Source organism: Rhinatrema bivittatum, chromosome 11, assembly GCF_901001135.1.
Source record: "Rhinatrema bivittatum chromosome 11, aRhiBiv1.1, whole genome shotgun sequence".
Lineage (NCBI taxonomy): Eukaryota > Metazoa > Chordata > Amphibia > Gymnophiona > Rhinatrematidae > Rhinatrema > Rhinatrema bivittatum.
The window spans coordinates 50306796-50332182 of record NC_042625.1 but is presented as its reverse complement, the minus strand read 5'-3'; the positions used below and the strand labels follow the sequence as shown (position 1 = coordinate 50332182).

Here is a 25387-nt window from a genome sequence, read left to right as displayed (position 1 = left end):
AGGAACAGGGAGAGTTGAATATGTATTTCCCATTGTCTTTATAGGGAAGACAACTGTTAATAAAGATGATTATAGAGTAAGTTACTGTATGTGCTGCAAATGCTTCCACCAATTCTGTTCAAAAGAGGAAATTAAAACAAACAGTACAACATTTCTGTGGAAAAGAAACAAAGACTTCTAATACAGAAACCTGTAGTGCCAAGGGAAGAGGCAGGCAGGCAGGAATTTACAGTACGGCATGCTTACTGAGAGCTAAGTACTCAGAATCGGGTGGATCTATTTATGCAAGTGCAGATGGCTGCCCCAATACAACTGGAATATATTTGCCCATGCTGAGAGAGAACTCTCTCTATTTGAGGTTATTCAGCATATTTCAAATACAGCAACTGAGCCGGAGAAGTTGAAATGTCTCCAAGTTGAATCTCACAACAGTGTAGAGTCTGAAAATACTGTAACCCATACGGTGCTAGCCAAGCCCTTAGCCAATAATCATCACTCACTCTGAGCTGACAGGTAAGCTCACACCAGTTACCTGCAATCAGCACACAGTCACAAGTCTTTCTCAAAGGCAGGCTGAATCCGGACATCACACTTGGCTGGACTAATTGCGCAGTGCAGAGCAAGTGGCCAGTACTACAAAAGCGGTGCAATAATGTGAATAAGCAGCACTGTGCGCAATGTGCCCTTACCTGGATCTGAGCAGGTAAACTTGCAGCACTCCTTGGGGTCCTTGCGATACTGCTCACAGCCCTGCGGCCGCTCACACAGTGCTGCCACACACATCTCTGGCTCACCATTGTGACACGTGCAGCTCAAGCAGGGGTCATCCCCCTTGGGTGTAAAGTAGTAGCCTTCATCCACGATGTTGTCTTTGATGTCAACACAAGTCTGACCTGGAAAGGAAATACAAATTACTGGGAGACCTGCACTAAGAGCCCATCTTGTGGCTGTTGCACCTCTCTTACACACACGTGTTGGACAGCTGGGTACAATGAAATAAACCTGGGGGTGGACAAACTATTTTGAAGATAGGTACCCGGGCAAAAATATTTCTTATGATTTTAGCCATATTTTTGGACTTTGATTCTGGCTTTATCTATATTGTGAATTTCTTTTTCCATTTTGCCGGATCTTTTAGAATGTTCTTGGCTTTTTTGTTGTTTTGTCTATTTTTTTTCTCTCCCCTTCCAGCCTTGGTTCAGGCTCCTCCTGGGCCCACTGCAGTAGCAGTTGCTCTCCTGGGCCGAATCCGTGCCAGGTGCCAATAGTCAAGCTCTTGGGAATTGTCCACCACGGAGTATAACCCAACACCTTATAGCTCTCTAAACTCACCCCAGCCTTAGCTTTTAATCATCACCTGGAACAATCATCTTCATTTCTCACTTTTCCAGTTAAAAAAAGTACTGAAAGATGACATTAAATGACGTTATTTGAGCATATTTGAAGTTTTTATGCAAAGCCCAGATCTTTCTCTGTCATTCTTCCTCCGCTGGCCATCAGAGTGCTCCAGAGTATGTTTTATGATTCAAGAGCTTCCCATCCCAAGCCCCTGTGAGGCTCCTGCACCTCATTAGAGAAGGGGATTGATAAGCGAAGGGTCCGATGCAATATCAGGACATGAAAAATGGGTGCTCATGATTCAGCACCCGCTTTCCTAACGCATGCCCCCCACCTCTCCCGGGTGCTGCGTAATAAAGGAGGTGCTGGGGAAATTGTGCGTCCATAGCCATCAGTCTGCATCGGTCACCCAGGAGACATGGCTGTCAGTGCGGGTTAGGAAAACAGATGCTCAATGAGTGATCGTTTTCTCCAGCTGCTGGCACAATATGCACGGCCTGGACTGTGTATACTGTGCGTGTATATTGGGCGTCCAGAAATTTTTTCTCCAATATTTTATTTTTTGCGCAGTGCTGCTTTCTGTGGCTCCTCCTACTTTGTATCACGACAAAACAAATAGGAGGAACCATAGAAAGCAGGATTTGTATATTTTGGTTGAGCCCTTGACCGTGGCATGCCAGGCTGGTGTTAAATATGCCGCATTACAATGAGAGCACTGGCTGCGCAGGAATTTTTTTTTTTTTTTTTTTTAATTGGGCGGTAATGGCACTGTTAGCTATGTGCTGGTTTGGTCACGCTGATCCCTGTATTGCATCGGGCATAAGTCTAGCGCGTCCAAAACGTGCATCCAACCAAACGTTTAGCAGCACCCTGACCTGAGCGCCCAATATTGCATTGGTCTGTAAATGTCCATGGACAGACTCTTATAAAAGTCAGAGGAAAAAGAATGAACTGAGAAAAAAGGATCTGGCAGAGCAACAATCAGCTGAAATGAGGACTGCGGTTTCTCCACCAAGGTACCATGTTAAAAATGAACATACACATCATTTAGTATGTAATTCATTTTCAGGTTTGTAGGGGTGTGTGTGTGTGTGGGGGGGGGGGGGGGTTTCAGAAAAGGGGGTATTACAGCCATTGCATAATGGTGCTGTCCACAGTAGAAGACACCGATTTCAGTGCACGATACCATTCATGGATTACAAGAAAGCCAGCTTGCATCGTACACTCTGTGTGACAGGAACTCGGACTTCCTCACCACACCGAACATGTGCTATTAACTGTCCTTTGTGCTTGCTGCTTGGGTGACCTTGCACGATGCAGGTATTGAAGGGGGGGACTGAAAGTACAACTTACTTCTTTTGCAGAGGAATGCAGACTTCTCGTAGCAGTTCTCTGCATACCAGCTGTGGAAGCCATGGTGCCGGAGGGTGGGGAAGTGAAAACACTGAAGCTGGGCACAGAGAACATTCTCATTCTCAGACAGTGTGGTGCCAAAGATGGGCACTGGGGGCAGGAACACCTCCGAGGAGCCTGGAAGAAAGTGTGAGAACAGGGTAAGAGGAACGAGAGGGGACCGGGGTGCTTTTCTCTCTTGCATAGTCACAGCAGGCAGGGGCTATTAATGCTTACATGGGACATGCACGTGAATGGAAAGCCTGACAAGGTTTCTAATGCGAAGGGCAGTTTAATTTTCTTTTTTTTTTTTTTTTAATATTAAACAAAAGTTATACATGACAGAAAAAAAGTTTTACCAACTGTCAGATACATACCCAATACTGACTGCTTGCTCAATTTGTTTTTTTACATGCAGTATACCAAATCTAATAAATAAATAATAAAAGGAACAATATAGAGAGCTGCACAAGCTATACTTTGTTATTTTACAAGGGGACAATTCAATCCATGTAACAATCCACCACCTCCAGACAGTGTCTGTGCCTTCATTCTCAGACACCAGATGGATACCAAGCACCCTAGAATGGCAGTCACCAAAGAGCTACTGACATAAAAAAAAGTCACAGAGCTATGGATGACATGCAGCAAATGTAAGAATTATGGGCTTCCGCTCAGTTTTCAACCTGCAATGACAGAAGCCAGACTACCTTTGTAAGCCACCTCCCAGTGTCCTTCTACAGAGTGGTTCCTGCCTGTGATGACAAACTGATAACCAACCCAGAACCTGGAGGTGGGAAACAAAAAAAAACACACACAATCCATAAAGTTGTCAGCTTTTCCCCTCAGCTTCATTTTAATCAATGACCATGGCTATATGCAGCCCCAGAGGTGAAAGGCTTGTTAACCTGTGTTAATAAACACAGACAATCACTTTTTTTTCTGATCATCTTTATTCTACAATGTTAAAAATGATGGGTCATTACGCTTACACTTGTGCCAATATGTTTTCTATGGCTGTTTTCTTATGCTGTTTATTGTTTTGTAGCAAATGACTCAAAAACGAATTTAAAAAAATGATTGTGTTTAAATCAGGCAAGTACATGTGGCAATGAATCCTGTGACAGTTTAAATATCCAAGGTATTAGCGATTACAGAGATTCTCCTCTCCAGCTCTCACTGCTGCTGCAGACCACAGTGTCCAGCACTTCTGGAAAACTAAGGCACCACAATTAGCAGTGCCTCTGTTCAGTGGTAGATATTCAGTCACATCCCTGTAACTTTACAGCAGGGATATTACAGGACATGCTTACTTCCAGTACATCCCTCTGTATCCTATTACAAACCAAAACAAGTAGAGTTCAACACAGGAATAAAAACCTTATAATGCCACGGCCCCAGTTCCGATCTTCCTCTGCTTACCTATGGCTGCACAAGGGTCACCTCCTATGTTAACCGATAGCCCCATTTACATCATATGCACTACAGAACCACTCAACTCCCTCTCTAACTACTCAAAGGATCTGTTTCAATTTGCTTTACTTATTTATTTTCAAAATAAATAAGCAAAATAGATCATCCTCTGCAGCATTTATTTTCAAAATAAATAAGCAAAATAGATCATTCTAAATGGATTACAATAAACACCACACAATACAATTAAAAACAAACAAACAAACAAACAAAAAAACATAAAACAGTAATGCAATCAAAATAACCTTCACTAGTCATTCATGGCAGGGCTCTCCTAACATCTACCAAAAGCCTCTTGAAAATAAAGTAACTTAAGCAATTTTCTTAATACCTTATAATCTTCAAGAACAAACTTTGTAGTTCGTGGTATTTAAAAACTTTTAAAATAAATAAGTAAGTTGCTGAAGATTATTAAGCAGAGACCACCACAGTATTGGTCCTATAACTGAGCATCCTTAAAAGAAGTAACACTTACAAAGTGTCTATGTGCAGATTGCAAGGAACAACACGTACATACTTCTTTCATAAAACAAGATAACTTAACACAATGTCGTTTAGCATATGAACTTAATGCCATGCTTAACGGATAACCAGTGCAGGCCCTGGAGCTGTGGAGCAATATGCTGTACTGCTCGGTTAGAGGTGAGCTACCTGAAACCACCCCACTCACCTCTGCTGATCTTTTCTTCCAAAGGCCTTATCCTCCAGGTCCCACTCCTGTGCCAGAATGAACTTCAGCTCCTGGTCTGTGGTGAACGTTGCCAGAGAGCCGTTCACCTTCTGGCAGGTCTGCACTGCATCCCAGTAATTCTCTCCAGTGAAGTAAACCTTGTAGCAGCTCGAGGTGCCCTCATGGTGATACCAGCCTGTTGGACACTTTCCTAGGAAACATGGAAGGCAAAAGGGGAAAAGCACCCCACAAAATGAGAACCTTTGCAACAGCATATTTATTACACTCCTCATCCAAGCATGGCCCCCAACACATCATATCATACTGAAATTAAACAGTCTCTGCTCAGCCCATTTACAGAGGCACTTATAGCCCACCTTCTGTTTGCAGAACAGGCAATGCATCGCATCCAGAGGATGACGTTGCATATACCCACATGCCGTGGTGACCTAGGGATCTTTGTGCCTGTTGAGATTTCTCATTTTGTACTAAGACCGTTTTGTTTCCCTAGACCTCCTTACCTTTACAATCCTTGAATTGACAGGCAGGTAGCAACACCCTAACTTCCACTGGCAGCTAGGACTGAACATGTTAACCTGCCATGTACCTTAAAATGAAGCTTAAAATACAAGTTTCCACAAGCTGAATCAATGTTGCAACATTCTGTTTAACTATTGGTCAGGAAGCTAGTGCCTTGGCTCTTTGTTGTACAGCACCAGTGCAGCGTGACCCAGCAAGAATTTTCCAGAAAATCTCAGTCTTGGCCGAAGGTACAGAGGAACCAGATCTGTACCAAGGCCCTTTTTCCCAGCTCTACACCTCCTTGTGATATCAGCCTCTCTTGAATCTCCACAGTCACCAATAATGGCAAAAATTGTCTACTTAACAATTCATGTAGTTAATGCTGTTTTATCTGTTGCAAATTACATCTATTCTTGTCCGCTTTTCTTGCTATTCGTTGTTAAACTTTTTAGTTTAACTCTGTCCTGTGACTGATTAATGATCCCAGTATTTTTTCTATCTGGTCTGAAGGCGTATTTCTAAGAACTGTGTGACCCCTGGATTGTGTGGGATCTCAGTGTCTCTAGAAACCACCAAGAGATAGCATGCTGGTGGAGTATTTGCCCAGTTGGCAGGTAGGAAACTGCTAATGTAGGGGCACAGGTGCAGATAGGCCTAGGCAGGATCCTGAGTGACCATAGGGTTAACACTAAGGCTTTACATTATTATTTATTTAGAACTTTTATATACCATATGCATATGCATATCACATCGGTTTATAAGCAACAGGGATAAAACAAAGGATAAGAAATTGAAGTATAAAGGTTACATATAACATGAGGGTCAAAGGAACAAGTTGGGAATATTAGAGGAAGCAAAAAGGGTCAAGCAGACAAAAAATGTATTTGGAAGCAAAAGGAAAGGATCAAATAAAGCAACTTACTGCTGAAGCGGACTGGCTGGGCCATGTTAGCGGTGTGAAAGCGTGTGGTGTCTCCCGTTCGGCCACGATTGTGCCTGGATTCCACATTCTCCTTTCCATGATAAGCTCGCTGGTCCCCTGTCAAGCCTCCAGACACATTAAACAGAAAATGATTTCTTCCAGTGTTTAAATTACAACATGGACTCTTATCCAGAAGACTAAAGGCAACATGTGACCATCATCAGCGCATATGAGATCAGAGGCCAACTTTTTCAGTAGAGATGCAGCATTAACAGTGCTTGGAAACTTCAAAGTAGTTGAGCAATGAGTACTGACATGACAACTCCCCTACGACCATGTACATTACTAAACAGATTCCCTATCCTACTAAGCTATTGTCCCCATCCTCAGCTGAGACGTACAAGAACATCACCCTTGATTCATATGACCCTACTGAGTTCTTCCAATATATCTGCCATACCAAATCATGTTATCACCAAAATGTATCTTACTAAAGTGTGTTCGACCAATGTGTTACACACCGTAATGTAATGGCCTGAAGGACAAATGTTACTTTGGTAAACCGTTGTGATCTTCATTTGGAACGACGGTATATAAAATAAGTAACTAAATACACACTGCCTTAGGTTTTTCAATGACTTTTAGTGCAGCTTCTACAGTGCCTTATGTTTCCAGAAGTCAAAGTGCAGAGCTGACCCGAGTCCCAAAGAGCAAATAGCCACTGCAATTCCTCACATTTGCTTAAGTTACTTCTGCCTACACAAAAAAAAAGTGTGACCTCCTCCCCATTATACAGAATTCTGAAAGCCCTTTTGTACATTATCCAACTAATATATACAGTATATGTGGCAAAACAGGATTTAGTTAGGGGAGGGGAGTGTTTCTAGTGGGGGCTCGAGGTATGAGGGGCAAGCAGGTGAATGGGGACAGGGGCAGAGGCCAAGGGGGGATTCTTATTTCCATTTGTACTGAGCCAGAGGTCTGCAGCCTTTGACAGGTGTGCCCTGGCACTGGACAGCTGAGCGGACTCCGACTTCCACCGCAGAGGTTGCGTTTAACCAAACATCTCCTGCTGCACGAGACCGGCCCCACAGCAGCGGGAGATGTTGGGTTAAATGCGACTCCTGCTGCTGCATGTGAGGCTTGGAGCTATAGCTTTCTGATTCAGGTAACGGCGAGGGTCATTGTCTGCTCAGCTGGCCAGCGCCATGGCTTGCTGCCCCTGGCCTTCAGCAGGTGGAGATTGAATCCTCTCTGCTTCTGTTCCTATTTACCTCCTCAAGAAAATACTAGATTGTACTGAAATGCAGAATAATTTGCAAAAAAATAGTGTCATTTTGACAAATGTGCAGCATTTTGCAGAATTTAGAAAATGTGCGCAGAATTTTCAATTTTTTTTGTTGCAGAATTCCCCCCAGGAGTAATATATTCTCTCCAAGGTTTCCAGAAGAGTAGTCAAATAGTCTCAGAGGCAAATCTGTCTTAGCTGTGCTCATTTACAGTTAAATGCCTGGTATGAACAAACAGGCACTAGTCAAACACAATTCACTTTACAATATTACATTACAGCAACTTTTGTTGCAAGTATACATTTGTGGAAAACTGTGCGGAAAACATAAGTGAAAATTCAGCTTCATTCAGAACCAATCATGACAACAACTGGACAAGACAGAGGCAACAATACCTGAACAAAAATGCTTTACAGTCTGGACAACAAGAGCCTGGGATTACAGGTTAGAAAATCTTTCCATGTACTCTGTACACAAACCTTGCATCCTCCTATTAATTTTCAGTTCTTGCCCCACCTCCACAGGAATTCTACTGTCTAATGCTAATAGTAGAAATCCTTTTAATAACCTTAAAGTAACATTTTTTTCAGACTATTTTGGCTGGTGCCCACCAGCTGCACAGCAAAGCTTAACTATGCAAGCGTTAAGTCCTGATTTAGTTCAGAGGAATGTGCTGAGCTCGCTGTTCCTCACAGAAGGGGGGACAGCTTCAACAATACTGGCAAAGAAATGTTTAACTAAAGGATTCCCTGCTTTTGATACTAAATCACATCCCTGTTCATCCAAAGTCATTAAAAATACCCAAGAAGAAGCCTTTGTCTGACAAAATGGGAATTTTAGCTTAACTCTCAATTCCCATTCTGTAAGTTCTCCATTGCTTCACCCGGCCTGCCTATTTGTGCTGTTACAGTTCTTCTCTCCCCATGTAAGTAAGGTCTCTTTGGGTCTACCCCAAATATGCTTGCATCTTACCACTGCTTTGATTCTTACACCTCTTCTGGAAGTACATTCCAGAAGTCCACATATGAACATAAGAACATGCCATACTGGGTCAGACCAAGGGTCCATCAAGCCCAACATCCTGTTTCCAACAGTGGCCAATCCAAGTCATAAGAACCTGGCAAGTATCCAAAAACTAAGTCTATTCCATGTTACTGTTGCTAGTAATAGCAGTAGCTATTTTCTAAGTCAACTTAATTAATAGCAGGTAATGGACTTCTCCTCCAAGAACTTATCCAATCCTTTTTTAAACACAGCCATACTAACTGCACTAACCACATCCTCTGGCAACAAATTCCAGAGTTTAATTGTGCGTTGAGTAAAAAAGAACTTTCTCCGATTAGTTTTAAATGTGCCACATGCTAACTTCATGGAGTGCCCCCTAGTCTATTATCCGAAAGAGTAAATAACCGATTCATATCTACCCGTTCTAGACCTCTCATGATTTTAAAAACCTCTATCATATCCCCCCTTCAGCCATCTCTTCTCCAAGCTGAAAACTCCCAACCTCTTTAGTCTTTCCTCATAGGGGAGCTGTTCCATTCCCCTTATCATTTTGGTAGCCCTTCTCTGTACCTTCTCCATCGCAATTATATCTTTTTTTAGATGCAGTGACCAGAATTGTACACAGTATTCAAGGTGCGGTCTCACCATGGAGCAATACAGAGGCATTATGACATTTTCCATTTTATTCACCATTCCCTTTCTAATAACTCCCAACATTCTGTTTGCTTTTTTGACTGCTGCAGCACACTGAACTGACGATTTCAATGTGTTATCCACTGTGACACCTAGATCTCTTTCTTGGGTTGTATCACCTAATATGGAACCTAACATTGTGTAACTATAGTATAGATTATTTTTCCCTATATGCATCACCTTGCACTTATCCACATTAAATTTCATCTGCCATTTTGATGCCCAATTTTCCAGTCTCACAAGGTGGTCCTGCAGTTTATCACAATCTGCTTGTGATTTAACTACTCTGAACAATTTTGTATCATCTGCAAATTTGATTATCTCACTCGTCGTATTTCTTTCCAGATCACTTATAAATATATTGAAAAGTAAGGGTCCCAATACAGATCCCTGAGGCACTCCACTGCCCACTCCCTTCCACTGAGAAAATTGTCCATTTAATCCTATTCTCTGTTTCCTGTCTTTTAACCAGTTTGTAATCCACGAAAGGGCATTGCCACCTATCCCATGACTTTTTACTTTTCTTAGAAGCCTCTCATGAGGAACTTTGTCAAACGCCTTCTGAAAATCCAAGTATACTACATCTACCGGGTCACCTTTATTCCTTTTGAGCTTCCCTCCTTTCAGTTTCCTATGAAGACCCTGTGTCTGAGCTTTTCATTCTATGGAAAATGCTAGCTCCCCTCACTCTCTCTACGTAGTACGTACAGCTTTCAGTGCAGTCCATGGACTATTTTGGTGGCTCTCTGAATTGCCTCCACCTTGTTAATGTCATTTTGCTTCAAACACAGTATTCAATGTGGGATTAACCATAGACCTGCAGATAAGTAAAACAAAAAAGTTGCTTACTTGTAACCGGTGCAAGGTTTAAAAGAAATTTGGACAAGTTCCTGTAAGAAAAGTCCATAAAAACATTAGCCAGGTAGACTAGAGAAAGCTATTACTATCCCAGGGAGTGAGGAACAGGAAACAGATCTACTTTATGGAATCTGCCAGTACTGGCCACTGCCAGAGACAGGATGCTGGGCTCGATGGACCTTAGTCTGAACTAATATGGCATTGCTTATGTTCTCCACTGAAAACAGGACAAATTAGCCACATAAATGGGATTGTGTCATCCAACAGCACCAAGACAGAAGAAGCTCTCTCAAAGACCGAAGCAGACTTTCTAAGCATACATTGGCATTCCTGTGCATCTGCTGCCGTGCAAATCTCCTCAGTCTTTACAGCAAGTTAACCTTCCACTATAAGGGGAAGGACATAGGATTGTGTGGCTGATTTGTCCTGTCTACAGAGAACACCTGTTACAGGTAAGCAACTTTGCTTTCTCCATGGACAAGCAGGACATGAATCAGTAACACAAGTCAGGACTGCCACGCTGAGGTTTGCAGGTATTTGTTATACTGTAAAGTCAACCATTAGATACGTGGAGAAGCAACAGAGAAAAGTTGCACGAACTGGCGCAGTATTTGAAAACAGACTAATCTCTCTCTAAACCTTTTCGACTTCCTGCTCAGCAATTTTGAATTGCAATAAAGAGATTTCTCTTAAGACATCTTTGTCTGCAGATTAATGCAAATTGGATTTAGCACAGTCTTGGTACTGTTCATATTGTAAAGCCAACCATGGAACATGCAACCTGCGATATTAGGGGCTGGTGGGAGAGTTGAAGGCATTAGTTAAATAAGCTTTTAAGAACTTTGTCAAAATTGATGTGTCTTGATGTGAAACATTTTCTTAGGCAGTAATAAGCAGTGAAGGTATACAGAGAAGCCTACTTGGCCACTTTAGAGATGTTGTCTATAGAAGCAAAGATAGGTTAAGGAAGCTGCAGTAGCCCTGACTTGATGGACCTTTACTTTATTCTGAAGTTGTTGATCTGACTGAGCATATACAGGCAATAAAAATTAGACATCCATGTAGAAAGAGTTCTTTTTGTAATGGAAACTCCTTTGACTGGGTCAAAAGAGATGAACTGAGAATCTTCTGTAAACTCTCCAAATAGAACAATAAGACTTTATTGCATGCCAAGGTGTGAAGAGCATTTGCCTTTACTGGCATGTGGCCTGGGAAAGAGTCCTGGTAAGACAACGGACCAATTCAAATGAAACCAGGAGATTTCTTTAGGTAGAGCTTTTGGCTCAGTTTTCACTACTACTTTGCGTTTGTAAATTTGAGTATACAGAGAGCATGAGACTAGGGCTTGTAACTTACTGTGTGCAGAGGTTACAGCTATCAAAAATAAACATTTCAAAGAAAGAACATTTTAGTTCTGCCATTGCTACAGACTCAAAAGGTGATTTCATGAGGTGAGCAAAAACTATTTACAGATCTCACAGAGGAGGAATATTCTTAATTGAAGGATGAAGATGGTTTAGACCTTTCATAAATCTGGCAATTGTAGGTTGTTGAGAAACAGGCACTCTTTCTGAAAGCTGGTAATATGCTGCTATAGCTCTCAAGTGAACTCTGACCAAATTAGTCTTCAATCCCGATTCAGAAAGATTTAAGAGGTAATGGTGCAGAAAAGGGATAGAAAGGACACTTAGGTCCCGTTTCAGATATGCACACCAGGTTGAAAAATCTCTTCCATTTAAAACTAAGATTTTCTAGAGGAAGATTTTCTTGTTGCAAGGTCGACTTTGCTTACTTCCATAGGCAAGTGTATGGAAGCTACTATCGATATATACGGTTCTAGCTGATAACTTGATGTGTCTGCTGTTTTGTTTCCCAGGGAGATGAAAAGCTGTAAGTAATAACTTTTGAGGACATGTCCATTGCCCAAGAGCCCTGCAGAAGTCTGAAAATGCCTGTTCTGCCTTGCATATACATGTAACACATAGCTACTTGTCTGTACTAGCGTCGTGTCTTAGCCAGGGTTTGAAAGCAAAGCACTGCAGATTACCCTGTGCTCCAGGTTTGTGTGTAGCCACTTCTCTTACGGAATCCAAGTTCCTTGAGAACAAAGGCAGTCTGGGTGGGCTCCTCAACCACAGATGCCTATCAAATTTATCATTTGAAATGTAGGGTACTGAAATAAATGACTTCTGAGTAGATGTGATCCACTACTTCAGAGTGTGAATAAGGGATTTGGAGATGTAAATACCATTGAGCTTGTTGCTGCCATATGATCTAGCATCTTCATGAAGAAAAGGGTCAAGGCCTTGTTTTGATAGGAGAGATCTAGGATTATGTTATATTGTGCATTCTCTGCTGAATAAGAAAAGCCTTGCATTGCTGCTGGAAAATGCCTTGTATGGTGTCACAGTAAGCTCCTACAAAATCCAATACGTGTGTCAGTTGTAGATTGGATTTCAGAAGATTAATGATGAACCCCCAAAACTGAAGGATTTTCATTGTACGAGAGTGAAAGTATGCACTCCCTGAAGGGTACTGCTGGATAAGAGCAAGTCGTTTAAGTAGGGAAATTCAAAGACCTTGTTTTTACTTAAAATGGGCTGCTAACCCTGGGAGGCACTTTGGTGAATACCCTGGTTGCAGCTGAGAATCCAAAAAGCGGCAGACGGGATACTGGTAATGGTCAGTTGCTATAGAGAATCGTAGGAATTTTCTGGGATCCTTGTGAATCCAAATGTGCTTGTAAGCATTCTCAAGGAGTAGGCAGCAGCCAGAAGGGTGCAAGACAGACATTTTAAAAAAAACATTTAGGGCACCTTTTGAAGCCTGGCTTCTTGTCAGCCATGGTGAAAAGAGATGAAACCAAATCAAATGACCCCGTATACCGGAAAACAATAAATGGCTGGGGTAGAGAAAGCTAATATTTTTTTCACTAGAGTAGGAAAAAAAAAAAAAAAGACTGAGGAGACTTTCATGGTGGCAGCTGCACAGGAACCCTCTGCACATGCTTAAAAAGACCTTCTTGGTCTTTGTGAGCTCTGAAAGAGCTTTTTCTGTCTCTATGCCATCAGATGACATCACCTACTTGCGTGGCTGATTCTTGTCCTACTTTTCCAAGATGAATATTATTTCTCTCTTACTACTTACATAGCAATATAGACAGAGAAGTGAAGGACTGTAACACACATCTAGTCTTCTCAACTTACTTCCTGGTACAAAGCCATAGACCCTATTTGATCTCAGGCTTTTTGCAACTAGGGATTCTGTGTGTTTAGACACAAATTTCTTTGTTCCTCCTCAGTAACTAACTGCACACAAAGGGAGAAGCAAATGCAAAGCACATAATTTTAAACCTTACATCTGAAAATTCCGATGCTTTCTAGATCATATATTTTCACTTTTCTGTCATGATTTATTGAGGTCCTTGAAGTCGGAAACGACCTTCACGCTTTAAAAAGAATGGACTATAGTTTCTAGTCTCATTGAACTGGTCAAGTCGGATACAAAAAAAACAGATCATAGGATTATTTATTGGCAAGGATGGGTGGGCTCCAGTTTTTGAAAACTTCCCTGACAGCATTGCAAATTTTATGAAAATTAAGGAAGCAGGAAATCAGAGAAAAAAAACCCTCTCTCTCATCTCACTTAACCTGCAATTGCTCCTCTGCAATTGTTAAAAATCCTCAATTAACCCCCCCCCCAACACAGGATATGTACCAGGTTATTAAATGCGAGCACTCTGATCAGCCCAGCATGCCAAAGTATATCACATTACCATCTCCCCCACCCCCACCTCGTAGGGTCATTAACAATATTAATGATTCCAATGCTATTCTTAAACACAAGCAACGACAGATCAGATTTCTCTTTTGGAAGGTGTTGCAAAGCACAGATGAAGGCAGTCCAAGAACATAGGAAAATTGGTTCTTACCTGCTAATTTTCGTTCCTGAAGTACCACAGATCAGTTCAGACAAACGAGTTTTGCACCCTTACAAGCAGAAAACAAAAACAGGCAGAGAACAAAAACTTTGAGGCACTGCTACATATCCAAGAATGCCAAACTGCAGTCCCTCAGTATTTACCTGGACCCAAGCCAGAGTGAACACTACTGAACTAGCCCCTGCTTTAACCAGGGCAAACATCAAACCAAGGGTTGGAGCTCCTTGAACTGGAACTCTTACATTAACCCTAAGGAACAACCAAACCTGGAAACCCTTTGTTTAGGCTCTGACTATAAACATTCTGAATGCTCCAGATACTATCAGGACAAATGAAATCAATCTTTCGTAAATCAGGGGTAGGGTTTCTGGACGAATCTGTGGTACTTCAGGAACGAAAATTAGCAGATAAGAACCAATTTTCCTTTCCTGTTCGTACCCCAGATCAGTTCCGACAAGTGGGATTTACCAAAACACTGCTATACTGGGTGGGCATGCAGAAGACCCGCCCTCAATACACTCATCAAAACTCAGCTCTCCCACGGCCTGAACATCCAACCAGTAATGCCGAGAGAAAGTGTGCAGTGAAGATCAAATCTCTTGTGGCAACTGACACTCAGCCCAAGAAGCTGCATGCTACCTAGTAAAATATGCTTGCAGCCCTTCTGGAACTTTTCTGCCCTAGCAAAGATAAGCTGGAATAGCAGCTTCCTTCAACCAACAAGCAATAGGGCCCTTCACAGCCTTATATCCCTTCTTTGGCTCGCCAAAGAACACAAATAGATGATCCGACAGCCGGAGACTGTTGGTGACCTTAAGATACCGCAACAGCACCCGATGAACATCCAACAAACGTAGTTCTCTTGCTTCTGGCGTTTCTGAAGATCAATTCAGAAATGCAGGAAACTCCACAGACTGATTGAAGTGAAAGGAGGAAGCCATCTTGGGTAGGAATGAGGGTACCATGTGCAAAGCCACACCATCATCCTCAATTCTCAAAAACGGCTCCATACAGGACAAAGCCTGCAGCTCCGAAATCCTTCTGGCTGAGCAAATCGCCACCAGAAAAACCACCTTCAGGGTGAGGTCCTTTAGAGACACCTTCTACAATGGCTTGAACAGAAGACCACAAAGCACTCTCAGAACTACGGTCAAACTCCACGCTGGACACATTCTGTGCACCAGTGGCCGCAAATGCTTGACCACCTTCAAAAACTGCATCATATCCAGATGCAACGTCAAGACCTCCCTTGTAGTTTACCCCTGAGACACCCCAGGGCCACTACTTGTACCCGAAGGGAATTGTAAGCTAAGCCCTTGGACGATTCTTGTTGTATAAAGGACAGAATACGTGATATCCCTACCAGAAATAGATCTAGGCCTTCCTCCAACAGCAAGTCTCAAAGACCCTCTACACCAGGACATAAGCCATAGATGCAGACGGCCCCCTGGCCCAAAACGACATGATAATAACTAGCCTCTCAAAAGCCAAGCCATGAGACAAAAGTGATCCACCCAATCCACGAAGATAGGACCTTGCCTTAACAGACCCAGATGAGCCAACCTGAGGGGTCTGTCTACTGCCAGAAGAATTAGATCTGCAAACCACGGATGCTGCGACCACTCTGGCGCCACGAGAAACAGCCAACCCAGTTGTCTCTCGATGCGTCTACACACGCAGCCTATCAATGGAGGAAAGATGTAGAGCAGAAGTCCTGCTAGCCACGGAAGAACGAAAGCGTCTAGTTCCTCAGCTCAGACTTCTGAGAATGAAAAACCGTGCTGCTTTGGTATTGCTCCACGACGTCATCAGAACCAGCTGGGGTCTACTCCAGCGAACCTGAATCAGGTCGAAGGCCTCCATTGACTACTTCCATTTCCCCAGGTCCAACTGTTGCCTGCTGAGATAGTCAGCTTTCACACTGTCCATGCCGGCTACATGTGAAGCTGCTAACCCCTCCAAATGCCACTTTGCCCAGACAAAAAACTCCTTGGCCTCCCGAGCCACGGTGTGACTCTGAGCCACCCTGCCGATTGATATATTACAACATTGTTGTAATATATCAATGGTTGAAGATGGTTAAAGATGGGCAAACACCCATGGCACTAAATCCAGCGTAAACGCCATAGAACCCAGTACTTGAAAATAATCCCAGGCCCTGGGAACTGGCATTCTCAAGAAATGCCCTAAACCTGAATCTTCGCGACTCTCTGGAGTAAGGAAGACTGTCCAGCTGTGTGTATCAAACATGTCCCCAGATAGTTCAAAGACTGGGCCGGCACCAGATGACTCTTGTCCAAGTTTATCCCCCCATTCAAGTGACTAACTCCATCACTCAAATGCACTGCCTGGCAGCATTCTCTTTCAGACTTTGCTCGTACTAGCCAGTCATCCAGAAAAGGGAGAACCAGAATTCCTTCCCTCCTTAGCACTGCCGCCACCACCACCACCTTTGTGAACGTATGTGGAGCAATGATCAACCTGAAGGGAAGGGCCCGAAACTGAATATGCTGCCCCAGCACCATTTCTGGTGCGCCAGGCAAACGGGGATATGCAGCTAAGCCTCCATTAGATCTAGAGCCGCTAGAAACTGTCCTTTCTGAATCACAGCGATTACCATCTGCAGCGTCTGCATCCAGAACTGCGGGACACACACCATGTTGACCCTTTTGAAGGTCCAGAATGTACCTTCCTTTTCTCCTCTCCGAATGCTGAATTGGTACAAGAGCTTCCAGGCTTTGTAAGCATAGCAAAGTGGTCCATACTGCCTCTTGCTTGGCTCGAGATAAGCAAAGGGACGCCAAGAAGACGTCCCATATTGCATGCAAGAATTCTAATAAGTAACTTGCTCTTATCACCTTCTAGAATCCACTGTTCCAAAGTGATCCTGGTCCACTCGTCGTAAAACAGGGACAATCATCCTCCTACAGCTTTGACCGAAGAGTGGACCGGCCTGACTTCACTGCAAAGTCTTATTGCCAACCAGCCCCTTGACTGGCCCCTTTCCCTGGAGGTCCTGAGGGAATCCCGAAAAGACTGCTGCTGACCAGCGGACTACTTCTGCCCTGCATTCGAGGTCATCTTGCCCGGCTGAAAATACCTCATATCCCGAAAACAGACCTGCAAAAGGAAAGGTCTTCCCGACAGCCTTATTATCCTCTGGCAACTTGTTCAATTTGGATTCCTCCAGGGTTTCATCAATTGCTCCAGGTCGTCACCAAATAGTAACTTCCCCTTAAAAGGGAGAAGATACAGCTGGGACTTTGACAACACCTCCGCCGACCAGTTACGCAACCATAGCAGCCTTTTAGCTGCCACTGTGGAAACATATTCCTAGCCAACGTGCAGACCAAATCATAAAGTGCATCCACAACATTGGCCACCCCAACTTCCAGCCAAGCCACCTGCTTAGAATGCTCTGAGGAAGCATCTTTCTCCTGTGTCTTCTGCACCCAGCACAAACAGGCCCGATGCATTCGACTACCACAAATCACCACCAGGATGCTCAAAGCCAACACCTCGAACATCCTCTTCAACTGGATCTCCAGCTTGTGGTCCTGCAAATCCTTCAATGCAGCCGAACCTGTCACCAGGTTAGTGGTCTTCTTTGTGACCGCCACCACTGCCGCATCCACCTTAGGCATTCCAAAGCATTCTCAGACATCGGATACAACTTTCCCATTGCTCTGCCAACCTGCAAGCCAGCCTCCGGAGTATACAACCCACCAGCTTCCTGATCATCCTGGGCAACGGAAAAGCCTTTGGCGGAACCTGCAGGCCATCCACCATGTCTGAATCTTCCTGAGTAACTTTTATACCCAGTTCATTCAAGACATGAGGGGCCTCAATTCCTCCTTGCACAACAACTGAAGACCCTCGGGTCAACTGCCTCGGTTACTGGAATGTCGTCTGAATCCGCGACACCATTCAGTGCTTCCAGATCAGCCAGACCAGCCACTACAATGCCATCACCCAGGTAATCCCCCAGCCTCAAACGGATCCTCCTTATCAGAACATTCCCCGGTCTCCGCCAGGTTCCCTGATCCTGAGGTCCGAGCCAGACCTAAGCGAGGCAGAAGACCTACTGATCCTCCTGCTGGCACCACCTTGGCCCTTTTTGCAGGCCCCTGGGGCTTTCCTCCCCGGGGCTGCTTTTCCATCGCTCCATGCCTGGCCAAGAATGTCTTGTGCATCAACAGCACAAAATCTGGAGAAAAATCCTGCTCTTCTGTGGGATCAGACTTATCTGGATTCTCCCACCTAACAAATCATTCCCTGGAGGAAGCCCCACAGGGGAAAAGAGGAGGAGGGGTATCCCTAGGCCCTGCTGGAGCAGAATTTTTTTTTTTTTTACACGAGCTTCTGAAAGCATCTCCATAGGAGACCTTGGACGCAGGCCCCGCAGATCAGGTCCTTCTCTGGCCTCCCACAGCGTCATCGGAGGTTCCTTCACCTCCCGAGGCACATTCACTGTACAGGGCATTAAATTCTAGGCACATCCAGCGAAAGCCGCAGGCCCAACAGGCTTTGGCACGCTGTGAGCAGGCGCCATGAGACCTACCATGTGGCTACCTTGCAGCGAAAGGCTGATCACCATGTGGGGAAGGACTGCCAAAACTAGCCTGCATTTGCTGCACACTGCACTCCCGACAAACCCCGAGTCCCCCGGCAGCATCAGGTACTTTTACAAACCTCTCCCCAAACGATCCCAGTTCAGCAGCTTAACCAGCTTACTTGTGATCAAGCCCAGCCTCAGCAACCTGTCTTTTCTTTCTTTCTTTTTTTTTTTTACTTTATTAAACAAGGAAAAAAAAATTTCAACAAATGACACAAACACTTTCCCGCTGAAACCTGCAACCTAGGGAGAAGCCTTCCACAGGGATGAGGGAACCAAGCCCCTGGTTATCAGCCCCCAGGGGTAGATGCGGACAGTCATGGTCTGCCAAACCTCCACCTGAGGGTTGCCCACGAAGGTGCTTAACACCTCAGAGAGCGGAATCTTCTCTCTTCCCAATCTGTCTTCCAAAAACTTAAAAAAAAAAAAAAATCTCACTTGGACTGTAGGTCTGCACCTCTACCATGTTCTGGAGACAGAAATACTGAGGGACTGCAGGTGGCGCTCTAGGATATGTAGCAGTGCCTCAGTTTTAATTCTCTGCCTCCATCTGCTGGTAGGGGTGCAAAACCCGCTTGTCTGGGCTGATCTGGGGTAGCAACAGGAAATTTGATATATTACAAATCAAAGTTTCAATAAATCGGAAGGCAGGGCTTTCCGTTCATAGCAAAAGTTAAACTTAAGAACATAAGAACATAAGAAATTGCCATGCTGGGTCAGACCAAGGGTCCATCAAGCCCAGCATCCTGTTTCCAACAGAGGCCAAACCAGGCCACAAGAACCCGGCAACCACCCAAACACCCAGAAGATCCCATGCCACTGATGCAACTAACAGCAGTGACTACTCCCTAAGTAAACTTGATTAATAGCAGTTAATGGACTTCTCTTCCAAGAACTTATCCAAACCTTTTTTGAACCCAGCTACACTAACTGCACTAACCACATCCTCTGGCAACAAATTCCAGAGATTTATTGTGCGTTGAGTGAAAAAGAATTTTCTCCGATTAGTCTTAAATGTGCTACTTGCTAACTTCATGGAATGCCCCCTAGTCCTTCTATTATTCGAAAGTGTAAATAACCGAGTCACATCTACTCGTTCAAGACCTCTCATGATCTTAAAGACCTCTATGATATCCCCCCTCAGCCGTCTCTTCTCCAAGCTGAACAGCCCTAACCTCTTCAGCCTTTCCTCATAGGGGAGCTGTTCCATCCCCTTTATCATTTTGGTTGCCCTTCTCTGTACCTTCTCCATTGCAACTATATCTTTTTTGAGATACGGCGACCAGAATTGTACACAGTATTCAAGGTGTGGTCTCACCATGGAGCGATATAGAGGCATTATGACATTTTCCGTTTTATTAACCATTCCCTTCCTAATAATTCCTAACATTTTATTTGCTTTTTTGACTGCTGCAGCACACTGAGCTGACGATTTCAATGTATTATCTACTATGACGCCTAGATCTCTTTCTTGGGTGGTAGCTCCTAATATGGAACCTAACATCGTGTAACTACAGCTAGGGTTATTTTTCCCTATATGCAACACCTTGCACTTGTCCACATTAAATTTCATCTGCCATTTGGATGCCCAATCTTCCAGTCTTGCAAGGTCCTCCTGTAATGTATCACAGTCTGCTTGTGATTTAACTACTCTGAATAATTTTGTATCATCTGCAAATTTGATAACATCACTCATCGTATTCCTTTCCAGATCATTGATATATATATTGAAAAGCACCGGTCCAAGTACAGATCCCTGAGGCACTCCACTGTTTACCCTTTTCCACTGAGAAAATTGACCATTTAGTCCTACTCTCTGTTTCCTGTCTTTTAACCAGTTTGTAATCCACGAAAGGATTAACATTAACATTAGTCCTTTCACAAAAGAAAGAGGGTACAAAAACAAAAGGCTGTGAAAATCTTAGCAAATAGCCTGAGAAGATGGTGTCTCGCTATTGTCTATTTTAACATCTCATCCCTTTCCATTCTGCTTATGTCAATGAAGATGGCATGTCAACTCAACTATAAAGAAACCTCAGCAGATGCAAGATGAGAAGGGGGCAGCCTGCTGGAACTTTCTAAGGAGAGCAAAGAGTTGTAGGATTTCAGACTGTACCATCTGCCCTTTATTTGTCCTACTCCCCCTGAGGAATGCAGATATCCTTCGACAAATGAGGGGGCTCAAGTTGGTAGCTTTCATTCCACTTACCGGGGCAGTTTATTTCATCACTCTCATCCTCGCAGGTTGGCCACCCATCACACTGCCAGTGCAAGGGGATGCACTGGATGGTACCACTGTGGCAGGCAAATTGCCCTGGGGTGCAGCGCAGCTCTGCAAGCACAAAGTAAAACAAAACCAAAATTACAAGACAAAATATAACCTATACTCATTTTACTAGATCTAACCCCTCCCCCCCTCCAAAAAAACGTTCAGAAGAGTTAAAATCCAGTTTAAGTATAAAACTTTTCAAACAGACAGTCTTATGAGAACAGTTCTCGTGAATCCTGACTTTTCCTGCCAAGGAATAGAGAATAGAGCTGTGTGCAGTAATTACTTCCATACTGAGTTTTGATGTGATGAACAAAACTTATAGCACCAACTGGACAAAACCATAGAACGCATAGGTCAAATGTTTCTTGGTTGATAGGGTAAGGGGTTCTAATGGGGAGGTTATCTTTTTGTAGACGTTAAAGCCTATTAATATAGCTCACAATATTTGTGTACATGCGAAATATAAGCTATAGGGTAAATGTATTGGTTCTATTTTGTATGGCTTTTTTTTTTTGTCATTATGTTATATTACAGATTAAAATTATATTGAGGAAAAAAAAAAAAAGAAAGGCCAGCTGCTCTAAGTACTTACAAGGACAGAGAATTCAGTACAAGGACAGATTTATGGGTTGCCAAGCAACCTAGATCTTTCCTCCTCAGGACCACCGAGCACGCCACACTTCAGCAAGATTCCACTTACCCACACCAAATAACTCCATCTATTATAGCAAGAACAGTTTTCCTTTAAATACTTCACATAAAATCCCTACAAGAAAAAAAGCGGCCAACCTGGCATGAGGACGATCAGTAATTCCTATAGTACCTGAATGTAATCCTCTTTGAAGTGGCTGAAAGTGGAATCTAAACCAAATAAACAACACAGGCAGAAGACACATTACTTCTAAAAATATATCAGCCTTTGTAATTCTCTGTGCCAAAGTTTTTCACTCCAGATCTCCGCATTTTGTCTGGGGACAAGTACAGCTGAATAATTATAATATTCACTTACTTCCTATATTTTTAATTGGAACTCGTCACCGAGCAACAAGGCAAAAGCCCTACAAATTATACAAAATGCTTCCCAGTACAACACAAAACTGGGTGAAACTAGATCATGAATTCTCTAAAAATGTGCCATCATTGGTGCCGCAGAATTTCTGACATGTAGCACAGATCTTAAACTGGTTGCTAGCTGAGTGTTAATGTGGTATTCCGTTACCCATCCGTACTTACAGAGCAGTGAACAGACCCTGCAGAGTCAGAATTTATAATTTCATAGGGAAAAAAAAAAAAAAAAGAGAGAAGTTACATGTATTCTACCTGCTGAATCAGGAGCTACCTTGTCCTAATTTACAGCACTGGTATTTCACATATCCCCGTTTGCACAAACACTTCCTAGTGATCAATAAACTATCAATCACTATTTGTGGATTCCCAAACACATTATTTTAGTTAAATATATCTCGGCATCAGTGATTATTTTCAGCTAGGGTATACTAGGTCACCAATCTGGAACTGGTATCCTTTTCCCAATTTTAGCTAGACTGGAAGATGGGAGGCTACCACTAGCCCCGATCCAGTATTTAATTCAGAAAAACACCACTGCTTGGTGTCTATCAAAATGTGAAAACAGCCAAGTACCGACTATAAGGGCTTTCACATGGGCGATAGGGTGCTGGCCTATCACTACACAGAATCAGGGTGTATATCTTGAAATCTTCTGCACTTTAAAGCTTACTTAATTTTGCCCAAAACATCCAATCACATTTCCCTATACCTGCACTTCAGTTAACCCTGACTAACCTATCTGTAGAGGATGTGAAAGCCGCATGCAGCACTTCCATTTCTTCTCACACGCTGCCCTCCTTGATCGTGTTATGTGCAAAATTCAATATAATGCCTGCCTCTGAGCTTATCCATACAACTGTTTCTAGTTCGCAAGACACTGTTGTTGTGGTTATTTAAAATTATTTAAGTATCGCCATGCACAGAGTTCAGATCTAGTTCTGTCTGGTGATATGGTTGGTGATTTATTCTGAGAAGAGAGAAACGACGACATATCACATAATAGGAATGCCCTTGCAGTCAATACGGATAACTTGGCTATTTTCAAATTTTGGGAGACCCTTAAATAAGTTTAATTAAAATAATCAAAGAACTATCTGAGGATTCATAATTATTGTTATATTCCTCAGAATAGACACTGCAAATCAATCCTGTTTGGACAAAGACCAGTTAGTTAAATGCACCACAGTATATGCTTTTGGCAAAGGACAAATTTTGTTTCAGAGTTACCCAGGTGGCCACTGAAACATCAAAAGCTGAGCAGCCAAGTCGGTGAAGTTGGAACTATTCCAAGACATAGGTCTCAAAAAACTTCAAGAAAAGGTATGGAAGTATCACTGAGGTTATGCGCTGAACAGGCAGGGCACTGCGTGAGTCGGCTCCCATAAGACCTCCTTTTATCCTGATCAGCATGTCACTTGGAAAAAAAAAGTATCCAAGAGATCAATACCATATTTGTGGGCTGAAAAAAAATGGTTAAGGCCTTGAAATAAGTGGGGGGGGGGGGGGGGGAAACAAAACCCCAGCAGTTGCAGAACAGCATAACATGGTCAACTCGGCCTCTGATAATGAGGGGAGAGAGGAAGCCTTCAGTTTGGGTGACAAGCGAGATTACATACACAGCAAGATGGAAATATTTGCAGAAACCATCGCTACCAAACTGGATGCTAGTCTCAGGGTGATGGTGGATAAGGTAGCACAGATGGGAGAGACTGTGCAGGAAAATATGGCACGCATCGGGGAGGCAGAAGAGTGTGTGACTTGGAAGCGACCTTCAGCTCATTGAGCGCTAAAGTGGAAAGAATATGCCGCGAATATGCCATGGTTCATGACTGTTTATAACTGAGCCCGTGATTCGGGACCTACGTTCCTGGAGTTGACAGCTCGCTTTGGGGAGCTGTCAGGTTATCAACTAAATTATGATAAGACAGAGGTTTTTCCACTGAATGTTTGGCAGGCATGTGTATGGTTCAGGAGGGGTTTACTTATTTGGAGATTTTTATACCCAGGGATCCTAAAGACCTCTTAAAAAAAAAAAAAAGAAGCGCCCCCCCCCCCCCTATTTGCAGACACGAAACAGCACCTGAAGGACTGAGAGGACATTCTGGTCTCTGGGGCAGGTCACAAAAACTTAAATCAAGATGGCTATTTTGCCAAAGTTTTTGTACACCTTTTAACATGTCCCTTGTACTATTCAGGTATCTCTGTTTCAGGAACTGCACAGTCAAACTGGGAAATTTATTTAGAAATATAAACCAGCGAGGATAAAACTTTGTACACTATGGCTACCTAAATGGCAGGGGGGAATGGCGTTGCCGAATTTCAGATTATACTACTGGGCAGCTCGACTGGTGGACTTTACTTACTGGTTTAGTGATAAGGATCTGGGGTGGTTAGCAATAGACGAGCAAGTTGGTGAGGTGAACCTACTAGTCCTTCTGTTCTTATCCTCCTCACACCCTGGGAGTAGGTGTGTTTGCAAGTCGAGTCTGCTTATAGCCCATACTTTGCAGATGTGGTGACAGGTGGTCAGGTATGTGGGGCCTAGTGAGAGGATCCCCTCTCCACTGTCACCAATCTATATGAATCCTATGATATCAGGATGTACTTTTAGTCCAGATTTTGCGAACTGGCATAGGTAGGGTCTGATCTGTGTAGCCCAGTCGTGGGGAGGCGCAGGGTTTCTTCCGTCCCAGGAGTTGGTGGAGGAGTCTGAGCTGCTTGTATCCACATGCCTCCTACTTGCAGCTTAGATGGGTTCTGGAAGGTAAACTGGAGCTGCACAACCCCTTGCGCCCTTTAGATTGATTGGAATCCTATTTGTGTGCTGGTAGTGGCAGAGTTAAAGGGCGTTATTATGTAAGGAAGGGTCAAGCACTCCTTTTGTAACCTCATAGATAAATGGAATGAGGATTTGGGTATTTCACTAACCATTGCCGAGTGAAAGGGGATATGGATCTTCACTCATACGATACCTATCTGCCATAGGTGGGTAGAACTGGGAGTGCGGCACTCCTATGTGAAAATGTTCCCTGCATATTGTTGGAGAGGATGTGGGAACAAGGTAATTCCATCCACATGTGGTGGCACTGCCCTGGGGTGGCATGGTTTTGGCAGGAGTGACTGTGGAGATCGCAGTTATCTTAAAAATTGCGATGCATTTATTAACTAAATTGGGCTTGTTGGGGATTTGGCAGGATACTCTGCTACATGTTAAATTTCGATTTTAATAGCTCAGTTACTCCTGGCCATAAGGTTTACTATTGCTACCTCCTGGAAATCTAATCCAGATTTGGGGTACTGGAAAGCTCAGATTAGAAACATAGTGGATAT

At 43.4% G+C, this 25387-nt stretch overlaps 1 protein-coding gene across 6 annotated transcripts in view; it reads right to left on the bottom strand.

The window, feature by feature from the left end:
* DGCR2 (DiGeorge syndrome critical region gene 2) overlaps window positions 1–25387 on the bottom strand; it is an 89414-nt gene that overhangs the window by 25478 nt on the left and 38549 nt on the right. For 5 of the 6 annotated variants that reach the window (XR_003852044.1, XR_003852045.1, XM_029572030.1 and 2 more), the window contains 6 exons: window positions 20927–21049; window positions 6318–6443; window positions 4874–5093; window positions 3441–3517; window positions 2692–2868; window positions 690–893 (listed from right to left, as the gene is read on the bottom strand). Coding sequence is in view for 4 of the 6 variants with exons in the window: in XM_029572030.1 (XP_029427890.1) it covers window positions 690–893; window positions 2692–2868; window positions 3441–3517; window positions 4874–5093; window positions 6318–6443; window positions 20927–21049 (927 nt within the window). In the remaining 2 variants the exon portion in view is untranslated. The remainder of the gene's footprint in view (window positions 1–689; window positions 894–2691; window positions 2869–3440; window positions 3518–4873; window positions 5094–6317; window positions 6444–20926; window positions 21050–25387) is intronic. The other variant, XM_029572031.1, reaches the window with a different exon arrangement.